Source organism: Copadichromis virginalis, linkage group LG9 (genome assembly GCF_057382275.1).
Source record: "Copadichromis virginalis isolate Kocher_CV1m ecotype Utaka linkage group LG9, C_Virginalis_male_GT1.1, whole genome shotgun sequence".
NCBI lineage: Eukaryota > Metazoa > Chordata > Actinopteri > Cichliformes > Cichlidae > Copadichromis > Copadichromis virginalis.
The window spans coordinates 17197114-17220979 of NC_140626.1; the positions used below are offsets into that span (position 1 = coordinate 17197114).

General features: G+C 39.4%; 1 protein-coding gene across 3 annotated transcripts in view; it reads left to right on the forward strand.

Annotated features, from left to right (window-relative positions):
* Nucleotides 1-1734: 1734 nt before the first annotated feature.
* LOC146701673 (collagen alpha-1(XV) chain-like) overlaps nucleotides 1735-23866 on the forward strand; it is a 60281-nt gene continuing 38149 nt past the window's right edge. For all 3 annotated transcript variants that reach the window (XM_085467961.1, XM_085467964.1, XM_085467963.1), the window contains exons 1-2: nucleotides 1735-1924; nucleotides 2018-2100. In XM_085467961.1, coding sequence (XP_085324087.1) covers nucleotides 1887-1924; nucleotides 2018-2100 — 121 coding nt within the window. In that variant the 5' untranslated portion in view covers nucleotides 1735-1886. The remainder of the gene's footprint in view (nucleotides 1925-2017; nucleotides 2101-23866) is intronic.

The following is a 23866-nucleotide window of genomic DNA, read 5'->3' on the forward strand; positions in this document are numbered from 1 at the left end:
GGAATAATGTTTACCCCTTTTCATGAACCTAGTCAAGAAGCTCTGATGCCTAAAACTGACTAAATAGCGAGTGAAAACAGAAGCAAAGTTCACAAAAAATCTCTAAATTGAGAAATGTGCTAAATGTTGTTATTTTTTGGATTTAATTTCTAGTTGATGCCCTAGACAGTGAATGCACTGGCAGATCAGGGGTGGACTGAAAGTAAAAAAAAAACAAAACAAAACCTTTGTATCAAGAAGGCAGCTCCAAATATGGGGACTTTTATGGTAAGCAACAATTATGATTCACTCATGAATACAAACCCTTACCCTAACCCCCAATCCTAACCCCCTAACCCTAAATTAACCTTATAGTGTATTCAATATGACCTGAAACTACTGACCCAAGTTCATAACTGTTTTCCCATACCCAGATTTCTATATAACCAGAAGTCTTTTGGAAACTATAGGAGTCACCAGGGTTTAAAGTAGGGTGAAAGAATCTGGAACAACATTCAGCTAATGAGTGATTCAATGTGATGAAGTGCCTCTGTGCCTTGAAAATATAGGATGGGTAGGTGTGATATCATTATATTTCATGCAAACGGCTGAGCTTTTCTTCAAAGGGGGTTTTAGCTCACCCTTGAGGAGACGGTAAAACGTTTAAACGTATGAGAGGCTTAAAGTTGATGCTTTTAAGCGTCTGATCGGGTTTCCTTCTGGGCGCATCCAGGCATGTTCAAAGGGTAGAACCCAGGAAAGACCTACAAGAGGCTGGGGAGACAAAACTCCTAACATGGCCCACGATGACCTGCTGCAGGAAGAGCTGAAAGGGTGTGTCTATGGAGGACAAAGCAGTGATTTGGAAGTCAAAATAAAAGATGGATGTTAGAAACTAAATTTCATTTCTTCCCCCCTTCTCACCGTCTCTTCTCCCCTTTGGTTTTCTTTCTCTCCCTCTCTTTCTTTCATTCTTTCTCCCTGTCCTATCCCCCAGTCATGTCTGTCCCGTTTGTAGGAACTGAAAATAAAATAAATTCATAATTATAATAAAGGTCAATCAAATGGACCAATATGGCAAGGCCATGATAATCCACTTGGTAAAATAAATCCGCTTGGCATCTTTCTTGGCCTTAAGACAACAATTCTGATGGCTAAAGATCCAAACGGGACACAAAAAAAAAGAAGAAACTAAATTTCATTCAAAATGACAAGAAATAATTATTTTCCGTGCCAATTTTTGTTTGGAAGGAGAACCAGACTTCTAATAATCCAGGTGCTGCTGTGGATTAGGGGATTCTGCTTTTGGTGGGCTGAACCTGACAAAGAGAACGCACTGAAGTGATGCCAACAAATAATGTAAGCTCTGCTCTAAGCTATCTGAATATTTGCTTTGACCCTGACAGAAGTTCTTGTCTTTGCTTAAAGAAAGCTTTGAATGCTGCAGATGTTACAGTGTCTTCCCCCAGCAAGTCAAGGCCACACAAAAAGTGCTCCCAAGTGCTGAGAAAGTGAGAGAAACCACACCAGTGAAGGGGAGCAGGAGAAAAGTTGGTGTGTGTCTCTGGTGGCGGGGGGGTGGTTTAACTGGAGTGTGTTAATTTGGATCTGGAGTTGAGATGTCTGAGGGGAGGGCTGGATTAGAAAGCGGTGGTCCATAGAGGAGACGCTGGGAGTCAGATTTCAGCTTTACGAGGGCCCCTTGAGTCCCGATTCACTGAAGCTGCCTTTGTTTGACTGAGAACCAGAGAGCGAGCGAGAGAGAATCAGGGGGCAAGAGAGAGGAGGAGGAAAGAGCAGTTTTTAGTCTGGAGTGAATGAGAGCGAGGCAGAGTGAGCTCCATCTCTCTCTCTCTCTCTCTCTCACTGTCTCTATCAGCACCACATAGAAACGGGGCAACTTTAGCATGGACATAAACTCACCAACACTAAAGATGACTCCACGGTAAATGAAACCCACTGTGTTTTCTGTAAAGAAGTTGAATTGATGAACTTTTAGCAAGTTTTCTTATTCCTAAATTGTGTTTTTTTTGTGCAGCATTCTTCCCTGGCTCTTTGGATTATTTCTCCTTGCCCTCCGGTTCTGCTGCCATTGCTCGTCTGCCTATCAGCTGCTGGACGGTATGTGGCTGTTGACTGTTTTTTTTTGTTTTTGTTTTTTTCCTTGTTGTTTGTTTGGTTTTTTTTTTTTGGTTTTTTTTCCTACTGTTGGCAAACTTTCTGCTGGTTCAGAGGTTTTTCAGCTGTTGAATATGAATGATGGAGCAGTTGCTCTCTAGTCCTGAAAGGGACTTTTCTGTTACTTAAAAAAAAGTGTGTGTAAATATTATTCTGTTGATAATGTGGTTAGCTGAGTAGTTTAGGACATTTTAGATTTAATTAATGTTCAAGTAATAGAAATGTTGATGTTTCAGCTTTCAATGTTGTATATTTGACCACATTTAAAAAGACAGCGTAAGATTTCTTTTAAGTCTCTGGCTGTTGTTTCTCCCTTTCACTACAACTCTTCTAGGCTCTTTACTCACATGTTGGTGATAATTAAAGTGCAAAGACCCTGGAGATGTCTTGAGAGTTTAAGCCTGTTTTTTGAAGTGGTGTTCAAAATGTGGCCCCAGTTTGACATCCTAGGGGATGTTTTATATTGGTGTTATAAGACCAGGTTTACTTGAGCAGGAGATACATGAAGGAGCCTTAAATGTCTAATGAAGAAACATATACTGCCCTACACTGAGGAGAACTAGGCTACCATTGGTGTGACATAATTGTCACCACTCTCTAAAGTTTATTCTCTACTTGGGTATATTTTAGGCCAGTTCAACCCACCTGCAGACCTATTCATAAAAGCCCAATTGAAGTCAATGTGATCACAGACCAGCTGATCATCAGAAGATCTGGTGCCTAAGTTCAGTTGGGATGGTTCTTGAGTCACCTTACACAACACTGATTATAATGCAGATTTAGGGAGGATGAGGTGGAGGTGCGATGGATGGATGTGGACACATACTGGCATTCCCAAACTCTTTGGCAAACCAGTGCTTTTAAATTTATAGCATTGATGCAAGCCAGGGAGACTCCTTTAGGCTTCTGTTCCATATTATTTCTTGAGTTATTTCTTGGCTGACTTGTTTCTCTGATCCCGTGTGCAGTGCTTTGCTGTTTCTGGAGACTGTTTTCACAGCTTAAACCTAGATTTTCTTTGTAGTGATTAATACATCACTCAGGACACTTTAACATGTTTCCAATTAGTGCTGGAAGACTTGCAGATTTTCTTTTCCATTGCAACTGGATACCAGTAAAACCTCACAATGTACGTATTGACAGAAAAGCTCTGCACTCAGTAGCACTGCATAATTAAGCGAGTGAAGATGATGCAATGCTGAGCATTGGAAGGTGCATGTCATAGATGACAGTCATTGCCAATTATCTCTGAGAGCCTCACTTTATTAGTTTTCATGCTACGCTTCAGACAGACAGGCCAATATACCATCACTGCTTTCGTCAGTGTGCTGGAATCCAGATTAGCATTTTGCAGTTATCTGTAAGGATAGCTTGACCTGTGTAAACCACAAAGACCCCCATGTCACAAGAGCAGCATTGTCCAGGCTTAGCTAAATGATTACAGGGTCTCGTTACCTAATGTGGCCCTTATGGAGCTTAGTGGTCTTGCTTATATTAGGAATTAAACACAACCTATGCTCCTGCTGGCTTAAAAAAATGTGTGACCACTTTTAATAAGCATGTCCTCTTAAGAGATAAATGGAATATAATCGCGTGGGAATGAAAACAAGCTCTAAATGTGCTCTGCATCCAAGCTGAACTGGTGTTGATGTGTGTGAGGAGGTGGGTGGTGCTAAAACAAATTTTCAAAAATGTGATTTCATTGTCCAGTTTCCTTTACTGTAGATCCTGCAGATGTTGGGTGAGCCAGAGGCTCCATTCTCAGGCTGTTTGTGTTCTTGCCATATTTATAATCCTCTGCCATGATTCACTTTTTCAAGACGGGGAAAAAAGCAGAGTGTGCTTGCGCACGCTGGCTCACTTGCCCGAGAGAGCACCAGGGACACATATTTCCAAGCTGCATGTTGTAAATATCCTTAAACAGAGCTGTCGCTGTGGCAACATTCACGTTTCTGTGCATGATTTCAAAAAGGAGAAAATGATATAATCCTTTCTCTTAGTGTGAAATAGTGCAAACTGCTTTTCTTAGCTATGTCTGTTACTAATGTGTGAGAATGGTTTTCAGCTGGAAGCATCAGAACTAAAAGCTGGAAACACAAAGAGAAATTCCATGACTGGAACATTACAGCATCTGTCAGTGAATGAATAAATAAGTTATGTATTAAAGTTACATGAGTCATTTGAACTAACCAAGTGGCTAAAAAGTTAAGCCAACATAGCAGTGCCAAAAACTGCAGTTCTTTGAATGGCTAATTTAAGCTAGCCCCAAAAGTGAGTCAGTTTTCAGACTCCCATGTTATCATGTCCAGGTCTGCAGCAAAAGTTTATATATAAAACAGCTTTAGTATACAATATATTGCTAATTACCATCCGTCATAACATTTGTGAGAGAGATGAATGTACAATAGTCACTTTTTTAAAGCCTTTTAAAGATTTTGTTATCTTTCAAGGTTTTCTTGTAGTGCAATAATTTCACAAAATGATTGCTGTGCAGGTAATTGTGGTTAAAGACGCTTGATACAGTATGTGCCTGTGTGATGAATCTTCGTAACGCAACGTCCTGACATGAGCTGATAACTTGGAGCGGTCACTTCAAGGATCCAAAAATCCAATATATGGAAGGCTACACATGCTCAGGGTTTTAAAAATGGGACATTGTGTTGAATGTGTAGACGTATAGATTTTCTATTAAATTTGAAGTTAAATATGTTGAGAACACCATTTTGAAAATCCCATTAATAAGTAAAGAAACTCTTTACTTATTAAAGTAAAGTTTAATAAGTAAACTCTTTAAAATAAATTGTAAAAAATAAATGGTTTTACAATTTATTTTACAAAAATAAATTGTAAAACCACTTTGGTCCAAGATGAAAAGGATCCAAATATCAGCCCTATTGTTTTCATATCCAAAATAATAATAAATGAATACCTGCCAGGGTACTCCCTGTTTTCAATCTTCACTAATGAGTGCATATGCATATATAGAGTAGCAACTCTGTATGTGCACTTGCACATGCATGGGTTTATATACGTCAAAATGAGTACACGCATGCAAAGCTCTCCAGCTGGTGTCCACATGGTAATTATTGTCCAATGATAATGGTTTTAATTATCTGAAGCAAAATAAACGTCCAGGACAGTGAACAATGAAGGATGATAAGACAGTGTGACTGATGATGTGAGTATAAGAGAATGTGGTGATTACACTGAACTTGGTGCTGAGGGTAATTATAGTGATCAGGGTGATTATGATGAAGACAATGGTGGCGATGATTATCACAAGATTATTGTCATGATGCAAGTCCTTAGAGAGGTTAAAGGGTGTTGTTAGAAGTATATTACCGATATAGGAAAAAATAGGGTGGGGGATGACTGTGGTTTGCACACATGACCCACATTTGACTTTTGTATGAAGCTGTTTTGAATGAGAAAATGTTGAGCCAGAAGAAAACCTCAAGTTTAAATATATAAACGTGTTGCAAAATAAAACAGAATTTAAAAGAGATTGATTCTCACACCAAAGCAAAGCATTTTTTCTCCTGGTAAACACAGGCCTGTTTTCTGTTTATCTCATATTTGCTCTGTGAAGGTCATCAGGGTAATGAGGTTAGACTTGCATCAGAGTAACAAACAGGGTGCAATAAAACAAGCAACTTTTACTGACCTCAAGATTATCACTGGCAAAAGAACCAAACGATAGATTCAATTTAGGTCACTCAAGTATAAAAGAGTTGATTTAACTCACTGAAATGTCAACCTTTCTCCAAAAACTACTTTGGTGTTAAACCACCAAAGATTGGTTTTGTAGCTGGAGGCTTAGCTGCACAGTGCTGGATATATTTCCTGGGGAGGTATCATGATTTGTCAGTGTCAGATGAAGACTTCAAGTGTGATGAAAACAATGGAAATGGAAATAAATCTTTGTGGAAGTACCAGGCTTCTGTAGCTCCTAATTTTAGCTGGAAGCCGCTGGATTATTGCTGCATTAACCAATAAAAAGAGGAAGATCTCAGTGTAACTCTTATTAATCCAAAAGCCTTGGTTTCATAGTAGCTGATGAAATTCACTCTATTATATGACAATAAAACCTGTAGATCCAGTCTTAATCATAGTTTTAATAATACATGCATGCTGACACTGACTATAAGGAAGCATTATGTAATAGCAATATGTAATATTTCCACATCCATTTGGTCTTGATTCTGACTTGATGAGATCCTGGTTTGGCTCCAGTTTTGATGTGGGTCATCTAGATTGTGGGCTTGAACAGAGGTAACATGTCAGCTTTTGATTATTAAGACTGTTATTAAAACTACTTCATAGGGAGATTCTCAGCCCTGTCCAACTGTGATTTCATAGCTAAGCAAAAAACCCCTACATACAACATTTGAGGCTTTAAAAGTCTGTAACATTTTCCGATTAAAATAATAAATGTCCAGTTTCCATCCACAAGATGACATAGCAGACAAGTGAGTCAACTCATAAAATACTGAGCTTGTATTTCTTGGGAAACATCACAACAGCGAGGTCCGAGCACAAAAGCTGTCACCAAAAAGGAAACAATCAGGTGATATCACTCTGACTACCACCGAATGTTAAGAGAGGCCAGCTGTTTCTTTGACCACATCCACGTGTTTATAAACCGTGACAAATTTGCCAATGGGCCGTACGAGGTTACACAGTATAAATAATGCTGCCTTTGCTTTTTTATGCTGCAATGATGTGCTGTAACTGACACGTGTTTTCCTCTGAGATGTTCAACTCACATGAAAATTAATTAACTGTTGGAAGCACTGCCATAACAAATCAAACGTTTGCTTTAGCTTGCTAATGCACTTAGTCTTGTATACCTTTTGGTTTTGGCTCAGGAAAAGTTTAGCAAATCACCTCAGAATTCTAGTTTGTTTCAGTTCAAGACTGCCTTTTATAATCTAAAAGGCAAACATTACATTATTTCCAGTACTACATAGCAAAAAGATGCGCATGCACAGAATTCACACCATGGTTGTGCAGGTTATGAAAAAGACCAAATATGCTCACTAGTTTTTCTTTGAACTTCATGGGAAGGTGACCAAATAAACAGAAGAAAATCTTGCACATGTCTACCTTCAAGACTTTGTGACAAAACACCTATCTAACCACAAACTGCACGTTAAAAATGGCTGTACAAAATCCAAAAATTTCTGTACTTTTCACACTTTAAATCTGCACTTCAAGAAGTTGTTTCTGCAAACTATTACATGTATCGACCTGTCATTTTGTCTTCTGTTACTTATCCGAGTGTGAAGCACATCAGTCCAAGCAGTGATACCCAAACATCCCTTTCTCCAGCCACTGCCTCCAGCCTTTCCAGGGGGTCTTCGAGGTATTTCTAGGTCAGCCTAGAGATGTAATTTCTTCACTCTGGGGTCTCCTCCCAGCAGGATATGCCTGAAATGTCTCACCTAGTCGACGCTGAGGAGTTATCCTAAACATTTAGACACTGGAAAATGACCTATTCACCCTCTTTTATAGTCATTTAGGCATAAGACTATGTGGCCTCATGTGTCCCTTCTTGAGATAAGAGTTGAACCATTCTTGTGGCTGTTTACACTTTCATATGTCAGCAAGCTCAAACCGATTCAAGATGTACTGTGGCTTGTTTTTGTTGCAGTGTCTGCAGCCCAGGTTATTACTGTTTACTTCCAACTTCCATATTTGGTCCACTGTACCAACTGCTGTCTTCATCTGGATTGTATTTCATTCATCACTTGTGACTGATTGTCATGTGGTCTTGATCTTGTCTTTTTTGATTTCTTTTTCTAATATTCTCATTAAAATCTTTCAAAATGAACACGAGACCATGAAAACGCAGCTACAAAGACACTGGCTGTGTGCTGCTGACAATAACACTTTGAGGAAAGCTGCTATACAGCCTGTATTGGGGCCTCTGCAAGTGATCCAAAAGAAACCCTTAACTAAAAACACATGCATTATCCTGGAGGGTAAACAGGAATAGCTAAATTTGTCCTGGACAAAACAAGCCACTATTTTAAGTGGCAGTCTGTGTGGGATGAGATGAATGACTTCAAGGCATGAAACCTGACAACAAACACAGGATGTGTTAAGTATAGCAAGTTTCTGTGTGGGAAGATAAAGGTGTGATCGCTAATGTCACCTTGACCTCCCTTCTTGGTTTTTAAGTCTTTTTTTTGGAAATTGATGGAGCATGTTGGCAAGTTCAAATTCCTAAGATAACTGATCTTTACTAAACCTCTCATTAATTCTTATCTGAACATCCATTGTCGCTCCTTTAAATCAAAGCTTTGGCCATCAAAGGGTTTTTTTCATCCTCAATACTGGAGCTGCAAACACTTTGTTGGATGTTGTCAACTGTTTTCTTTTCCTTGGTCTTTAATCCAGCACTGGATGAAGAGGATCAAACAGCTCTGCGCTTTGACTCCTTTACCGACTGTCGCTGCTGTTTGTGTCTGGAAAATATCAATACTCTTATTCAATATAAAATAGATTGTTTTTCTTAATGACATTTAAGAGAGAGAGAGAGAGAGAAAAAGAAAAACACAGATTGAAGACGTCCGTACTTTGTTATGACATTTTGTTCAGCTTTTCCCTTAATGATGAATTCTATTATTCCCAGGAGTTTGTCTTTATAGTGCTACTAGCAGATCAAAGTCCTTCCTTTTTCCGTGCGAAATCTCTGCAAAGTCTAATGTGCATGAAAATCACAGATACAGACAGTCCTTGTGGTCACACAATTAATCCCATGACAATTTTTTTGCCCAAAATTATTCTGACATGTGGTTTTGTTTGGGAAATTCCTTAAAATTTGGCTGATTTTTTTTTTTTTTTTTTAATTTTTGCATCACTTGGTATGAATTCTGTTTCTGTTGGGTCAAAATGTCCCACCCCTGCTATAGATTCCCATAAACCCTTTCTTTTGGCAGCATATCTCAGAGACTTGCATTAATAGACTTCTATGTAGTACACTACTAGTGTACTGTGTAAATGTTGACAATATAGTGCTGCCTGAGATCACACAAGTTGTGCACAAAGTCACATTATGACTGAAGCCTTTAACCATGATTGCCATGCTGTTTAACTTATTTTAGAAATGTTTACAACTATGTATGCTACAGATACTGCAGCTTACTGTAGTGTTACTGTAGTATTACTTTAGCACAGATTTATCTAGGATGTTGAAGATAAAATGCATATTAACCAAAAAACAGCAAAACAACGTTGATAGCTAGCTAGAAGTGGTATCGCCATGAACATTAGCTATGTATCTTCCCTACTAGCTGAAATTTAGTTGTTGGTCTCTATCCTTTTGCTGCTTTTGGACTGTTGTGTCTTTAATATTCAGGCACATGTAGCCATGAAGCCAACAAGGAGGTACAAAAACTACGTTTTTATGTTTTGCAGATATAAGACCATGTGACATGAACTTGTTAGCCATTCTGGATGTGTGACAATCACAGTGACCATGTACGATCAAGTGAGAAAGACACCAGTCACACAGGCCTAGAGACTGGTCCTTAACCAGTTGACAACCACCGGTCATGTGGGAAAAATGAGTATTCCCAGTCCGGTTGTGATTTGTTGCTAGAGGTTGATGGCAGTCCTGGGAAAATAATTTCCAAAGCCCCAGGCCTACAGACAGCCAATCACCGAGGGAAAATGTGTATTCCCCAACTGGATGACTGAGAACCTTCACAGACATGTATTTCCCAACCAGATTGTGATTGCTTTGGTTGCTACCACTACTAAGCTATGTGCACATGACATCACACAAGAAACCCCAATATGGTAATGAGACCAAAGATGTCACTGTGGCTGTGTCTAGTTTTTATACAGTCTAAGCTGTGAACACACATATGCAATCAAAGTAGGTACTGTAGGACCCAACAAAGAAGTGTGTTAAATGTACTTTTTTTTTAACTGTGGCCAAATCTTAAGTGACATCCTGGTTGACCATTCATGGGTTGTGCATCACTTCTGCTGTAGATGCTACAACTGGATTTCTTTGATTGGAAGGTAACTGAAAAAATATTAAGAAAAATCTTCTTTTATGAAAACCCCTGTTATTGAAGTACCTTTGCGAAAGTACCTTTGCTGTCTGTCCTTGAAGAGCTGTTTAATGGCAAAAGCCAGAGAAAAAAACTTGCTCGGCAGTAAGTACTGGAACATCACAGTAGTTAAGTATGGTTATAGCTATAAACAGATGTTGCTGAACCACAATACATTATGTGTTTGTGTATGTTGCATAAAGTATGACTCAGAATCTAAACCTGTAAGTCTTGCTGTGTTCGTGTAGGCAATGGGATGATGAAAGGCTGTCGTCAGAAGGGCTTAGAGGTGAATCAAAACTCCAATTAATGTCAATGTAATGTGGTCTGAATCGCCATGTTTATTTTTCTGGGAGAGGCCAGCTTCCTGGCTTTTGCACTACAGAAGGCCAATGGGTGAAAACATGGAATTTCTAACAGTATGGAAATTGTCCGTCAGGCCGGAAAGATACAGTCGAAACAAGCAGGTGTCTGTTCAGCTGTGTGGGGACGAGCGAGAAGGCATGCCCTGTCATAGTGCAAAGGAGCATCTGAGTCTGTGATGAAGTCATAGAGTGAACAACTGCATTGTGTCTCAAAAACATGCTTGCATGTGAGGATTGGGGGTGTCATTAATGTACCACAGTGCTTTTTCTGTATGGATAGCAATGAGAAAATTACTGGGTTTTTGTTTAGTAGTGCATACTTGCCTGTATAAGGGGATGTTGTTGTATAGGTATGTAGCACATTGTTACCGTGTGTGCTGCAGGAGGAGGGCATTTGTAATGACAGAGGAGTCATCAGTGAGGATAGATTTATGAGGCATCCTTTCCTTTCCAGTTTTCCTTTCCTTCGCTCTAAAAAAAGACCACCTTTACCCTCGAGCTTGTTTCCTGCTTTAAACCAGGATGATGATGTTAGTGAAGATAAGAATGTGTTGCTCATTCATTCTGAGCCAATTTGTTCCATCAGCCAAGGGGACTGAAGGTGGCACTTTAACATCGACTCTTTAACTAATCATCCGCAATTGTTGAAAAGGTAGTACGTTTCCGTTCACTCCAAAGTGACCGACATTTATCTGCTGCTGGGACCGCCTTCACTCTTCTGCAAAGGCTTCACGCAGGATTTTGGCTGCAGGGATCCTCTCTCATTCTGACACAAAAGAACAAAAGTAAAGTTGGGCTTTGATGATGGGCGATAAAGCATGATGCTGTTGCAATTCATCCCAAAGGTGTGTGATTGAAGTAGGGCTCTGTGCAAGCTATTGAATTCTTTCACACCAAATCATGCATTATCTCTGTGTTATGCAGGACGGAGGTATGGTATACATATGGTGTGTAATCCAATTTGTTTTGCTTTTTTTCAATTTTTTCTTATCTTTGCTCACGCTTGGCAGACTTTAAGTAGGGTGTACTGAGTCACAGTTCAGCTGTTGTACTGGTATACTGTCCCAGCCTTGAACCTCCATGGTTCTTGCCTCCTGTCTAGCTGATAGATGGCTTGTGGTCATCAGCACAACAAAAAAAAAAACAGACTTCAAAGAACTTCTCATGTTTAAACTCGTCACCGCAGAAACCTGAACTTTGAATACTTTAACTTTTCTTGCCTTGTTCTTGTGTTTACCCCATGTAAACACCACCTGCTTGATTCCTAAAAGGAAGCCTGCATGATGCCTTTTTTTGATGAATTTCACTGAAATTAGAGCAGGATGGGTGTTTCTATTTGCCACCCCGAAGTGTAACATTGTGAGATCAGTATAAACACAGGCAATGGTGAGAAGTCGTAGAAGAAGTATTTCCCGGAGAGAATCTGTAGGGAGGATCTCGATTATTTCACAGTGGGTGGTGGGATTAGCGGCGGTGTCTGTGTACACTCAGCTGGTCTGCAGCTGGGATGTTTGTGAGCACGCTGTCGATTCACTTCCTGAAAATCGCAACACAAACCTAGCTGATGGTTTGGTTTCAATTTACCTTCATTGTCTCACCTCCACTGGCAAGTAAACATCAACAAACATCTGTCTCAGTTTCACGCCCTCTCTTCTTGAGTCTTTCATGCCATTTCTCTCTATTTGCTTTCTTTAACATGCAATCATCAACAATAATAAAAGAAATGGTCTGTGTCAGTTTCTCACTTTGGTTTGTGGTTTGCTCTCTGCTGCTGTTCTTGGTCTTAAGCTCTTATTAGCACTCCTAGTGCCTATGTTGGTGCACGTGCTACACTATTTCTTTCATGCCTCGCTAAAACCATAAGTATCTTTCCATCATTTTCCATCAAAAATAAATGAATAAATAAATAAGTGACAGTAAATCTGTTTTGTTGCAGCATATGAGGTGGTTTAAGAGCAGGCAAGATACAATGAACAATGGATATGCAAGCTTAAGGATCATTTCCACATTTACAAAGAAAAAGTGTTTGACTGGAGCTTGGTTGTGGGTTTTAAGTGGGCTACTTTAGAGGGCAGTAAACATAACCCCAAGCCTGTGTGCTCTTACAAATCAAGTCAAACATCTAGAATCTGATTTCTTCAGTTGTTCCAGCTTTGACTGAAGTCTTGGGCTTGTAATGAGTCACATTTGTTTTGTACATCTCTGGCTGAAATGTATTGAACGATGGAATTTGTTTTTCTTGTATCCGGCATCATTTAAGCTCAAGGCATGTCCACACTTATTGCGTTCTCTGCAATTTTTGTCAATCAAGTGTAATTATAAAACATCTGAAATGGTCAGAACATTTTCTGATACTCCCACGGGGCTTCTAAATGTCCATACAAAATGCTCGAGTGTTGATGAGGATGAGCACTTGGGTGTTCTCCATTTCTGTGTGCTCTGTCATCCTCGCCAGTGCTAGATTACCCATAATTCTGTAGCACAATGCTGCCCTCAGTTCTGAAACATTTAAGATGACCCCATTTTAGTCTGAGCAGAGAAGTGTTTGTTTGATTATTTCTCCACCAACTTATGTGTTTTAGATGTGTTTGTCCACTTTTGATAAAACTGCACTTCGTACTTGTATCACCACAGTTTGAAAATGAGAAATATCTTTTTTGCTGTCAAGCAAAGCAATCCAAAAGCTAACATGAATATGTTTGTTAACTAAAAGTAGTTCTATTTAGCCTTAAAGCTTTTTAGCTTTGCTATCACATTCTGATTATCCTCAGTGTTGGGTTAAGAGATAAAACACAAGGATACAGTCACATTTTCTTGTTATTTTAAACCAGTGGTTCTTAACCTTGTTGGAGGTACCGAACCCCACCAGTTTCATATGCGCAGTCACTGAACCCCTCTTTAGTGAAAAATAAAATATGATATTTTTCAAATTCAAGACATAGATGTGTTTTTTACTGGTGCACAAAATGAGCCGTGCATGCGTGCCTGAGATCAACTCACCGAACCCCTAGGGTTCGATCGAACCCAGGTTCAGAACCACTGTTTTAAATATTTGTTGATTAAGTATGTAAAGGCAGTGGAACTCTATGCTGCTAAAGTTCCTAATTTTAGTAATTTAAGGTTGATTTTGATGTGAAAAACCAATCTTTAATAATTCTTTTGATTAAACCCTTTGCTAGTAGTATAGTAGCAAATAGGCTTGGACAGAAACTTCAAGTACTTCTCTAGGTGACTTTGGAGACGTTTGTTTTTCTTCTTCTTCAGGTCTTGGTTGAACAATGCTGTCATCACTCAATGCCTCAGGCAACATCAGACATCCCAGGCTGGTGCCCAGACCCCTAAAGCTTTCAACAGCTTCTTTTGACCAGAGCAGAAAGAAAAACATATCAATCTTCCAAAAAGGTTTCTAACTCAAGAGCAAGTTCAGCCCCAGAGAACAGTCTTGATGTTTTCACTGCACTTAATTGAAAATGTCTACCTTTTAACTATAATTGGCCAGGCTTTTAGATCAACAAGAAACCAGAGATGACAACTTAATTGGGGTCATGAGATTACTTATCAAATTTCGGGTCAGACAGAGCAGTTTTGTCAGTGCCATAAGCCGTCCATTGTGTCGCTCCCAAACATTTCAACAGCCTCTCATAGCAAAGTGTAGAGGAAAAACAGCAAAGCAGATCCGGCCGTTCCACATAAATTTAAGCAATCATTAGTTACTATGTTGTTCTTTGATTCTACAAAACAATGCCATTTCCTCGATGTTTCACCACCTTCTTTTGTATTTCATTCAATTTTAAGTCAGAACGGGCCACAACGCCCAAATGTGGGGTTTTTTAGGCACAGTCACCATTTTGCAGAATACGTGGTGGATAATTTTTAAAGAGCAGTAAACTCAGTTTATATCGATACTGGAGCTGCTTTCACCATATTTTCATGAAATAATAAGCAGTGTTTTTCTGTTTACTCAGCATGAATAGTCACGGCATGAAGTAATCTTTCCACCCAAATGGACCTCCTTCTATTGTGACGTCTTTACCCATGAAAGCACAATGAAACTTGGGAATGTGGGGAAGTTACAGGCAATGGTTTTACTGGAAGGATCGTGGTTGTTAGCAGGATGTATTTGACAAGCAGAGCCTGAAATTAACTGCAACAGTGAAATGCTGGTAAATTGTGCCTGTGGTTTGTCAGGCAAACCTAGTGGTCTGTCTGGTCGGAAGTTACATAGTTTTTAACTAGATGATTCTATTATGTTGTAATTTTTAATCCGAATCAGCTGCACAGCTAGCATAAAGTTATTTTTCTGATTTCCTCTCATTCTGTAGAGATCGAGCAAATATGTCTTTCTCCAATGTTTCAAAGAGGAAGTAAAATCCTTCGCATTGTTCTGACTGAACTGTAATCAAAATCAAATTCTCCACTAACTTCTTTACTACTTTAGTTTTTAAATTTTCATTTATTGACCATTACAAATGTCAGTATCAATATGGCAAATTGCTGGCAAATTGGTTGATCCTGGCAAATTGCTAGTATGGCCCAATATTTCAGCCTTGCTGATGCGAGTCAGGCTTTACTAATGTTCATTCTTCTTGCTTTCCTCATTCCAAGGTCTAAAGTCTGGCAACTCATACTGAGTCCCTATCCTAATATATCAAGTCTTCTTTTGTGTACTTAAGGGTTACTTGACAATTCTATAGTTCATAGCAGGCAGAGAGAGATCACAGAACTAAGTGATAAGAATGGATCTCAGTTGTTTCATACACCCTTTTATTATCACTGAGAGCTTTCTCATCAGATCAGGTCAAATCTGATCAGACTGGAAGAACTTAGATCATATTTACATCAAAGCATCTCATAAAAGCATCCCATAATAAGAGCTGCATAGTCATATAGCAGCAAATTCTTTGTGATTTCATATATTTCCAAACTATCCTGACAGGTATTTTGGATTTTCAACATTTGTTACCAATTTGGATGTAGCGTCAGTACAAGGCAGAGGGGCTGAAACCAATTTGCTTTACTAACCTATATTTATATACATTTCATGGAGTAAACTGCTCCATGAAAGACTGGAGCAGTTTGAAGGGCACTCAGAGTTGTCATCCTCTGCCAAGGCTAATGCCATATCCTGTTAGTTTTAAACAAAGCAATCTGGATCCACACCAAAATTAAACAGTTTCTTCCTTTGCCCATGTTCCACATCTCGAACAAATCTCATGAATTATGGTTCATTAGTTTTTGCATAAGCTTGCTGACAAACAAAAGGCATTGAATACTTATTTTCACCTTCATTTTGCCTCGCACTTGGAATCTAGGGAGAAATACACCTGTGATTATTTATGGCAATGGCTGGCGGTAAAATCAAAACAAAGTTGACAACTTAATCTTCCAATATGTCAAACACTGACATTGCAAAGTCCCATTCCATGATGAATCGCAACATAAAGCCTGAAGTCTGAAATCCTGAAGATTTGTTTTTTTCAAGACTCTGTATGTGCAAATCACACAACATCGTCATGCTGTCAGTTAGTCTTGGATGAGGAAGTCACGTCCAGGTCAGATGTTAGGATCAAAGACCTTGTCAGAGGGCCAGCAAGCACTTGCGGATTTTTCTAAGCTTTTAACAGCTATGTGCAACCTCCTCTGTTATAGAGTGACAGAGGAGGCCAGTTTCTAATTTTGGAAAGCTTTACACCCATGCAAAAGTACACACAGTTAGCACACACAGCTTTGCTGAACTAAGGCTCAGTTGTAACATTTGCTTTTGGATTAGGTTACATTAACAATAGCTCCATAAGTCAACTGGATTCATCTGGCAAGTCTAAGACTCTTTATTAGAGAGGTGAAATAGTTGTTTTAGGGACACAAACTTACATTTTGGGGATTTGATTTCCCTTTCAAGATAAAAAATTCCCCATATGGTATGGAAAGCTAGTCATTATAAATGTTTCACCAAATATTCATTATAAGATTTAAGTTTATTTGAAAAAAGAATATACGCTAATTTCATCTTATAAAATGCATTAGTCTTTCCATCTGTTGCATTAGCATCCACTATATTCTGTTAAAATCTGTCAGTTTTTTTCTTTTTCCCTCTTCTTCTTTTTTTATTGAGAGCTTATTGAGATACCAAAGGTCTCAGTGGATTTTCATGGACACACTGACAATATGGAACATAAAATGTGTCCAAAGCTATAGCCTTGGCTGTAAAAATGGAGCCAATGTATCCATCTTGCTGAGGATCAGCTGAAGCAGACGCAGTACAGGCTCTCGGGTATTTCAGGAGCTTGACTGATTTAGTGTAGCCACTGGTTGCACCTGCACTGCTGGGAAGGTGGTTATGAGTTTATTTTTACACAAAATCCCAAATCTGTGTACTCTTACATACAGTATCAGAGGTGAAGAAGAGCAGGCACCTGGGAAATAAGGGGAACAAAACTGCAAGATTGAAGCCTTATTTCCACACCTTTTACTCACATTTTATTCACTCTTTGTCTCATCCTGCCCTTTGCTTGATTTTTATTTTCAAACACAAGAAGATTGTCCTATCCTCTTCTCCGTCTTCTCACGGTCTCTTTTGCAGATCCATGTTAGATTTAGGGTAAATTATACCATCTGTCATTTCTAACCCTTGTTTGCAACAAACAAAATCTGTCTTCATACTGCATACAGTTGTCCTTAAAAAGACTCAGACACCCTTAACATTTAGGAGAAAAGTGGAGATACACTAAAAAAACAAGCCAATGAGCTCGACCTGCTTTTGACCTGACAAATGATGTTAACAGCTGCTGAGTGTTCTCGGTTATTGTAAGACACTGGGGTCAAGGATTGGGGTCACTTCCTCCCCAGGATGAACCTGGACTGCATTTTGACCCAATTTAGCAACTGTTGGGATGCAAAACAGCTGCATGGTTGTTTAATCTGAAACCTTTTTTTTGATCCACAGTGGATTTTTGGTGTGGTGCTTTCTACTGTAGACTTAAGAAGCGATCACTTAGCAACTGAGCAAAGAGGAAAGATCCACCTGAATAGCTCTGTCTGAGAGTTTGTTGCACAATTTAAAACATTGGTTACAAAGTAGTGGAATAATTGCAAATCCTCACATCAAACACAATAACTTAGAAAACTTTGCAGATGTCTGAGGGAGAGCTTAGCTCTTTGGTAATGCAGAGAGAAGGCATATGGGAACTCAGAACCACTCAGAAGCTAGAGAGAGACACTTGCATTCAGCCCTCCAAAAAGCAGTTTGTTCAAATTGATTGAAAAGAAGTTGTGGGGTTCACAAAGGAGTAGGCAGGACCTAACCTAAAAACTAGTCTGCATTTTTGATACAGCCTTCAGATGACAGTAAATGGCTGCAATATATAAACGTGGGTCTGCAAAGCTCTGCGTATAGCCTACGAGCTATCTGTGTTGTACCATGCTAGGACCTTGAATTCACAAATAAACACCCCGAGACCAAGGTTTGTGGGTTGCTCACATACCCTCTTTCACAGATGCCCATTCATTTAGACAGGTTATACACTCCTGGCAGATGCTAAATCCAGCAGCACCCATGAACTCCAAAAATTATTTATTATTATTATCTATTTATTCTTTGTCATGTGCAAAGCCTTTTGCATGACAAACACTGTCTTTTTTGCCCTTGTTTGTATGACAAACAGGAACCTCTTAAGGGTTCTGCTGACTAAAACTGCAGCTCTGTAGGTCTGTGACTGGAGTGGAAATAACTGAATAAACACAAGGTCATCTGGGTCAGCTGGGATGGTCAAGAGTCTTTAAACTGTGACAGTCCACCGGCGCCGCTGGATACAGCCACACTTAGTATTTAGTATTTATTTAGTATTTATTTATTTATTGTCATTGTCAAGAACAATGAAATTGCGTTTGGGGCTTCCATACAACCCAAAAAAAAGAAGAAAATAATAAATAAATACCCCTTAAAACCCAAGTGTACATATTTAACCCAGTGTGACTCCAATGCAATAAGACAATCCTTAGCAATAATGTTCGTAGAAATTCAGACAAAGACCTGAGAAACATGACAAAATACAACAATGCAACCCATTCAATATTATTGTACTGTGAGATATGATATCAGATATGATAGTTATCTATTTAAGAAAGAGGGGGGGGGGCAGGAGGGGGAAGAGAATAAAGATATGATGCACCAATGCAGACAGTGAATGGACTCGACTGCAAGTGGATTGGCCGACGGCCCGTTCTTCAAACTGTAATCAACAACTCGCGCTGCAGAGCTAAAGCAGATGGTATCGCTCAGACCTCCCCACCCACCCCGACACCCTCCCTCTGCAGGAACACTTTGGATAAGCTACATGAGTGTCCCCTGTGTGATGAATACAAACCTTAGCCTGCCTACAGAGCCTTGGCCTTCATCCCTGGAAAACAAGGAAAAGGCTTCTTAAGGGATTTCTTTATGGCTTGAGGAGCTGATATGGATGAAGATGAAAAGGTCACAGGGCTGTGTTCAGTTGCAGATGTTGATCCTTCTGAGTTTACAGTATGTCTTACTCGGTAATTTCATCGCAGTCACTTAACCAGGAAGCATTTTTCCATTCCTTGTGTCCAATTCTTGCTTTTCTTTTCTGACAGGAGGTGAGACAAACCACAGCAATGGCAAAAGGCTGCAGGTGATTAAGTGGGAAAGAAGCCTTTTACCTTCTCTTTGGCTTCTTTGAACTGATGATCGATTGTCTCCATCTTATTCATTCTTATCACTGCCTGTCTTCTTTCGTATTTTTCTTTCTCCTGCTGTTGCTCCTTCATTCGCATTTCATTTGAGAAACAACTAATACATAATTCTCTCTGCTTTATTTATGGTGAAGTGATACTTCGCAAAGGTAATCCTTGCACTGAACAGTAGACAATCTGGGGGAAAGCTGCCAAAAATTGACACTTTATTTTATTATTTTGACACGTTGGTCAGAGTGCAGTTTCTACAGCTGGTTAAACACAGCTTGGGGTAAGCCGAAACAACATGCCATTTACACGGAGCCCCGTGATATCTGAACCCTGCAGACATCCGCTTTTAACATCACACTGTAGTTGCTCTAATTAACTTAAAGCCGATGTGAGTCCATTCCTACCACATTTTTTCTTGAAGCAAAGACAGGACAAGACAAAAGTTTAATACTGAGTCAAGCTTTCTTTGATTGCGGTGTTGCTGTGTGCTGCATCAATTTTTAATGAAGTCTAAATGCCTTCATGTCATTCAGGTGGATATCAATGCTGTGTGTGGAAAAAGCCAGATGAGGTTCTGTTGTATTTGGTCCTCCTGTCTCACTCCCAATATTGTGATAGGTTTTTATTTCTCATAGAATTTATTTGCCACCATGTGTTATCAGCATAAAATATCATTCCACCTATTGAGGATTTTTAATGATTCCGAGAGTTTTCTTAAATAAGCAACCTTAAAATTTGGCAAGACTGCTTGTCGGGAACATTATCTTGCTCCTGGCTGTTTTTGGCATTTTCAGTCAGACAAATATGTAAAGAGAGGGTAATGAATTTGACTGTTGTGAACAGTACTTGAATATCACTCGCACAAAGGCTTTTTTTTTTTTTTTTTTTTTTTACATTGACTAAGGAGTCATAATCTTTTCTCTAGGAAGTTAAATTTGAACTTTTCCTCTCAACACAGCATGTAACCCTGGCGTTTCACTAAAAACTGACCTGACCTCGGGGGCTTTAAGTGAAAAAGTGAGGGAAGAATTCATGAAATATTTCACTTTACAAAGCTGATACTGTTCTCTTGCCAATGCTGCCAAGTTGGTGCCCCATGTTGAGATTTAAGATAAAAAAAACAACTCTGAAGCAGCAGGGAGGTGGCCGCAGTGTTTTTGCATGCATGTGTGTTACAGCTAGGACAGTGTGTACTTGGCACTGCTAACTTGACTGCACAACTATTTGTCTTTTGGCTCTCTTCAGCCCCGGATCTGCCAGCTTGTACAGACATGGAGAAAAAAGACCCTTATCAGTGACCCAGCTCCTGTCATGTCTTTTGACTTAAAAAGGGAACACTCCAGAGTCTTGAGTCACTGGTTCATACTCTGACCAAAACAGGTCCCGATCTGCAGGACACTCTCAATTCTTGTATTACAGAGTGAAATAGGTTTCTTAGCTTTCAACTCAAATGTTGGCAAATTTATCATTTTCATAGAAAAACAAGGTTTTTGAAGTCTAACATCTCGTGAATCGTGACCTTGTAAGCACATTCTGCTTTAACCTTCATGACCCCCCCTCCCGCTCCGAGATGCTTTACCCTGTTTTCATTAAGAAAGCACTGCATGCTCCTCTTCCACAGTCTTGTTTAGTCACACTTAGACCTTTTAACCTTTTGTAAAATATGCAGCAGTATTTCCACTAAACTCCACTTAAGCATCGGGCAGTCTGCAGCACAGCTTCTTCTGGACGGATGTTGATGTGATTTTTAATTATTGCCTCCTTTTGGGGAGACTAAAGGGCAAAAAATTTGCACTTTAGTTTCCGTAATGCATCCTAACAGTCAGCTATTTGTGTGCTTTGTGAATATTTAATGGATCTGGTGGTTACTTTGTAATGTGCATAACCCATTTGACTCAAGTCCACATCCTCTGCAGTTTTATGCTAATGCAAACAGTGTTCAAACTGAGCAATTTACGGGTGGCGCGTTGATCAAAGAGATGATCAAAAAACCTAAGTCAGTGCATCTTTAACAGCTTTCCGCTGTATACATTTAACATATATTAAGTGGGCCATAGTCCACAAAGACCACCGGCTGAGGAGAAGCTGGTCTGCCTCATTGCCCTGCTCCCCGAGATGAATTTTGGATGAAACACAAGAATGCGCTCCGCTCACTCCTCAGCGCCTTGAACGCCGACTCCAGACCTCACTTTACCAAACAGACATAAGGCTCCTGTTGTGTCCATGTGCAAAGTGTGGGCTTTTTAAAAAAAACTTGTTAAAACAAGATTTCAGTCTGGTAATGCATTCACTTTTGCAGCTTATTTTCTCATTTTAAACTCTGTGTAAAACTGAGGTGAGGTCCACAAACTGGACACTTTTCACCTGCACAGACAATTGTCTTTATAAAGCTTTCAGACAAGCAGAAAAGCATCATGGTGTGTAGTCTCTGTAATAACGAATCACAGCTTGGTGGTTTTATTACTGCAGATGGCATCAACGGGGTTCAGGGAGAATGTGTTGCCTAATTTTGCTGCGGTAGGTACAGCGAGTCATTTCTTGGATTGCAAATCTTTGTTCACTGGGAACAAAAACAACATTTTTCAAACAAAACTGCAACACTTTTCAGTTCATTTCAGGACTGCATTATACTAACTGTGGCTAGATAAACGTGTTAAAAAGAGTTGTCAGTTTTGCAATTGTTTGCTGTAGATTTTCAGATGAAGCTGCCGCTGCACTCAACAACAGTCATCATCACTGAAGAAACAAAACTGGTTCTAAAACATGGTGTTTCCAGTCTGTATTACTGTATGTGACAAAATCCACTTATCATTAGCTCTCCATGCAGCCTATTTCCCCCTGGCATTATTATATTATTTTTGACTACTGTAGAATTTCCTTGAAAACATTCCTGGTTTGGGGTTCATTGTCCTCTGCCGAATGAAATAATTGCACTTTCTTTTATTTATCCTTTAATGGCACAGTGTTGTGTTTGAATTTACTCGAAGGCCGGGGCCTTTCTGTGTGGTGTTTGTTTCCTCCCCATGTTTGCGTGGGTTCTGGCTTCCTCCCACAGTCCAAAAACATTCATGTTATGTTAATTAGCAATTCTGAATCAGTCAAAGGTGTGAATTTGAATGGTTATCTGCAGAGGTGGGACCAAGTCATTGTTTTGCAAGTCTCAAGTAAGTCTCAAGTCTTTATCCTCAAGTCTCAAGTCAAGTCTCAAGTAATGTCAGGCAAGTCAGAGTCGAGTCTCAAGTCACTGGTGTAAAAGTCCGAGTCAAGTCACAAGTCTGAAACTTTGAATTTCAAGTCCTTTCGAGTCTTTAAAAAAAAAAAAAGAAAAAATAATGTTGCAGTTATGCTAAATGTAAATATTAGACCATGTAATTTTAAAATCTGTGTTTTTCTCAACACATGACAAAATAGTGAACTTAGAAAATATACACAAATTGTGAAATTGCACCTCTTTAAAATGCAGCTCAATTAAACCTAGCTCCAAGAATAATTTTCACCGACAGTTCTGAGATAAGCTGCATGTTATTCTTGGATGCGGTTGTAGGACCGGCTTTAAAATCGCATGACAAAAATATCATACACATTAAAAAAAAACTGTATCACCAACATAGCCTGGACAACATTTGCTAGTTAGATGAAGTCAGCTATCTCATCTTAGCATATTTATATGCATATTTATAATTATACGGTTCTTGGAGTGAGTGCATACACTCATGAAGTTTAGTAACTTCAGGTCACTGCAACAAGCCCAGGTACAGTTTACCGATGGATGGGTGCAGGACCTTGAAATGCACCGTGTAGAACGAAAGACCATCGTACGTATCATAAGTTTACCAGTCTCACAAATCATCGTCATAAATACACATTCGTTAACCGTTTATTAATAGGACCTTTGAGCTCAACGGTAATTAATTAGCAGTGGAAATAATTTCTGGTAGCATCACAGAAATGTAGCAGTGACAATAATACTGTATGCTGTAATCGCACTGGACAATTAGTGATACAAAAAACCTGTTTTATCCTGTGAATAAAAGTATATGTTTTTGTCAATGTACCATAATAACAGAAGCGAAACGCAATATTGTGTCAGGATAATTTACTATTTATGCACAATAAATAAAGGAGCATAGCGCGACAATTTCTGTTCAGCGCCAGACTTGCTTGTAACCTATATCACCAATTATGTTAAGAAAAATGGCGCATTAACTACAACAGCAGACTGACCTTTGTGTAAATGCTTGGAGCAGACTAACCTGTGAGCTGGAGTGTTCTGGGACGTTATATTTGATCTTTGAATGGCTGCAATCCAGGCCATCCGTCGCGTCTTTGTTACTTCGGAAACATGGCTCGAACAATTTCTCTTCAACGACGTAATCCGATAACAACCGATCTCTTTACCCGTCGGCTTCCCGTGGCTGTCATGCGACCGGCTATTGCAGTTAATAATACAACAGCTTCTTGACATTTTTGTGTTTCTTTTTATCGCTGTGTGACTGATTTCAATTGAAAGCCTGCGTGCGCTAGTACCGCTTGCCACGAGTTCCCAGAATCCTTTGCGGTTCTACCCGTGAATGACGT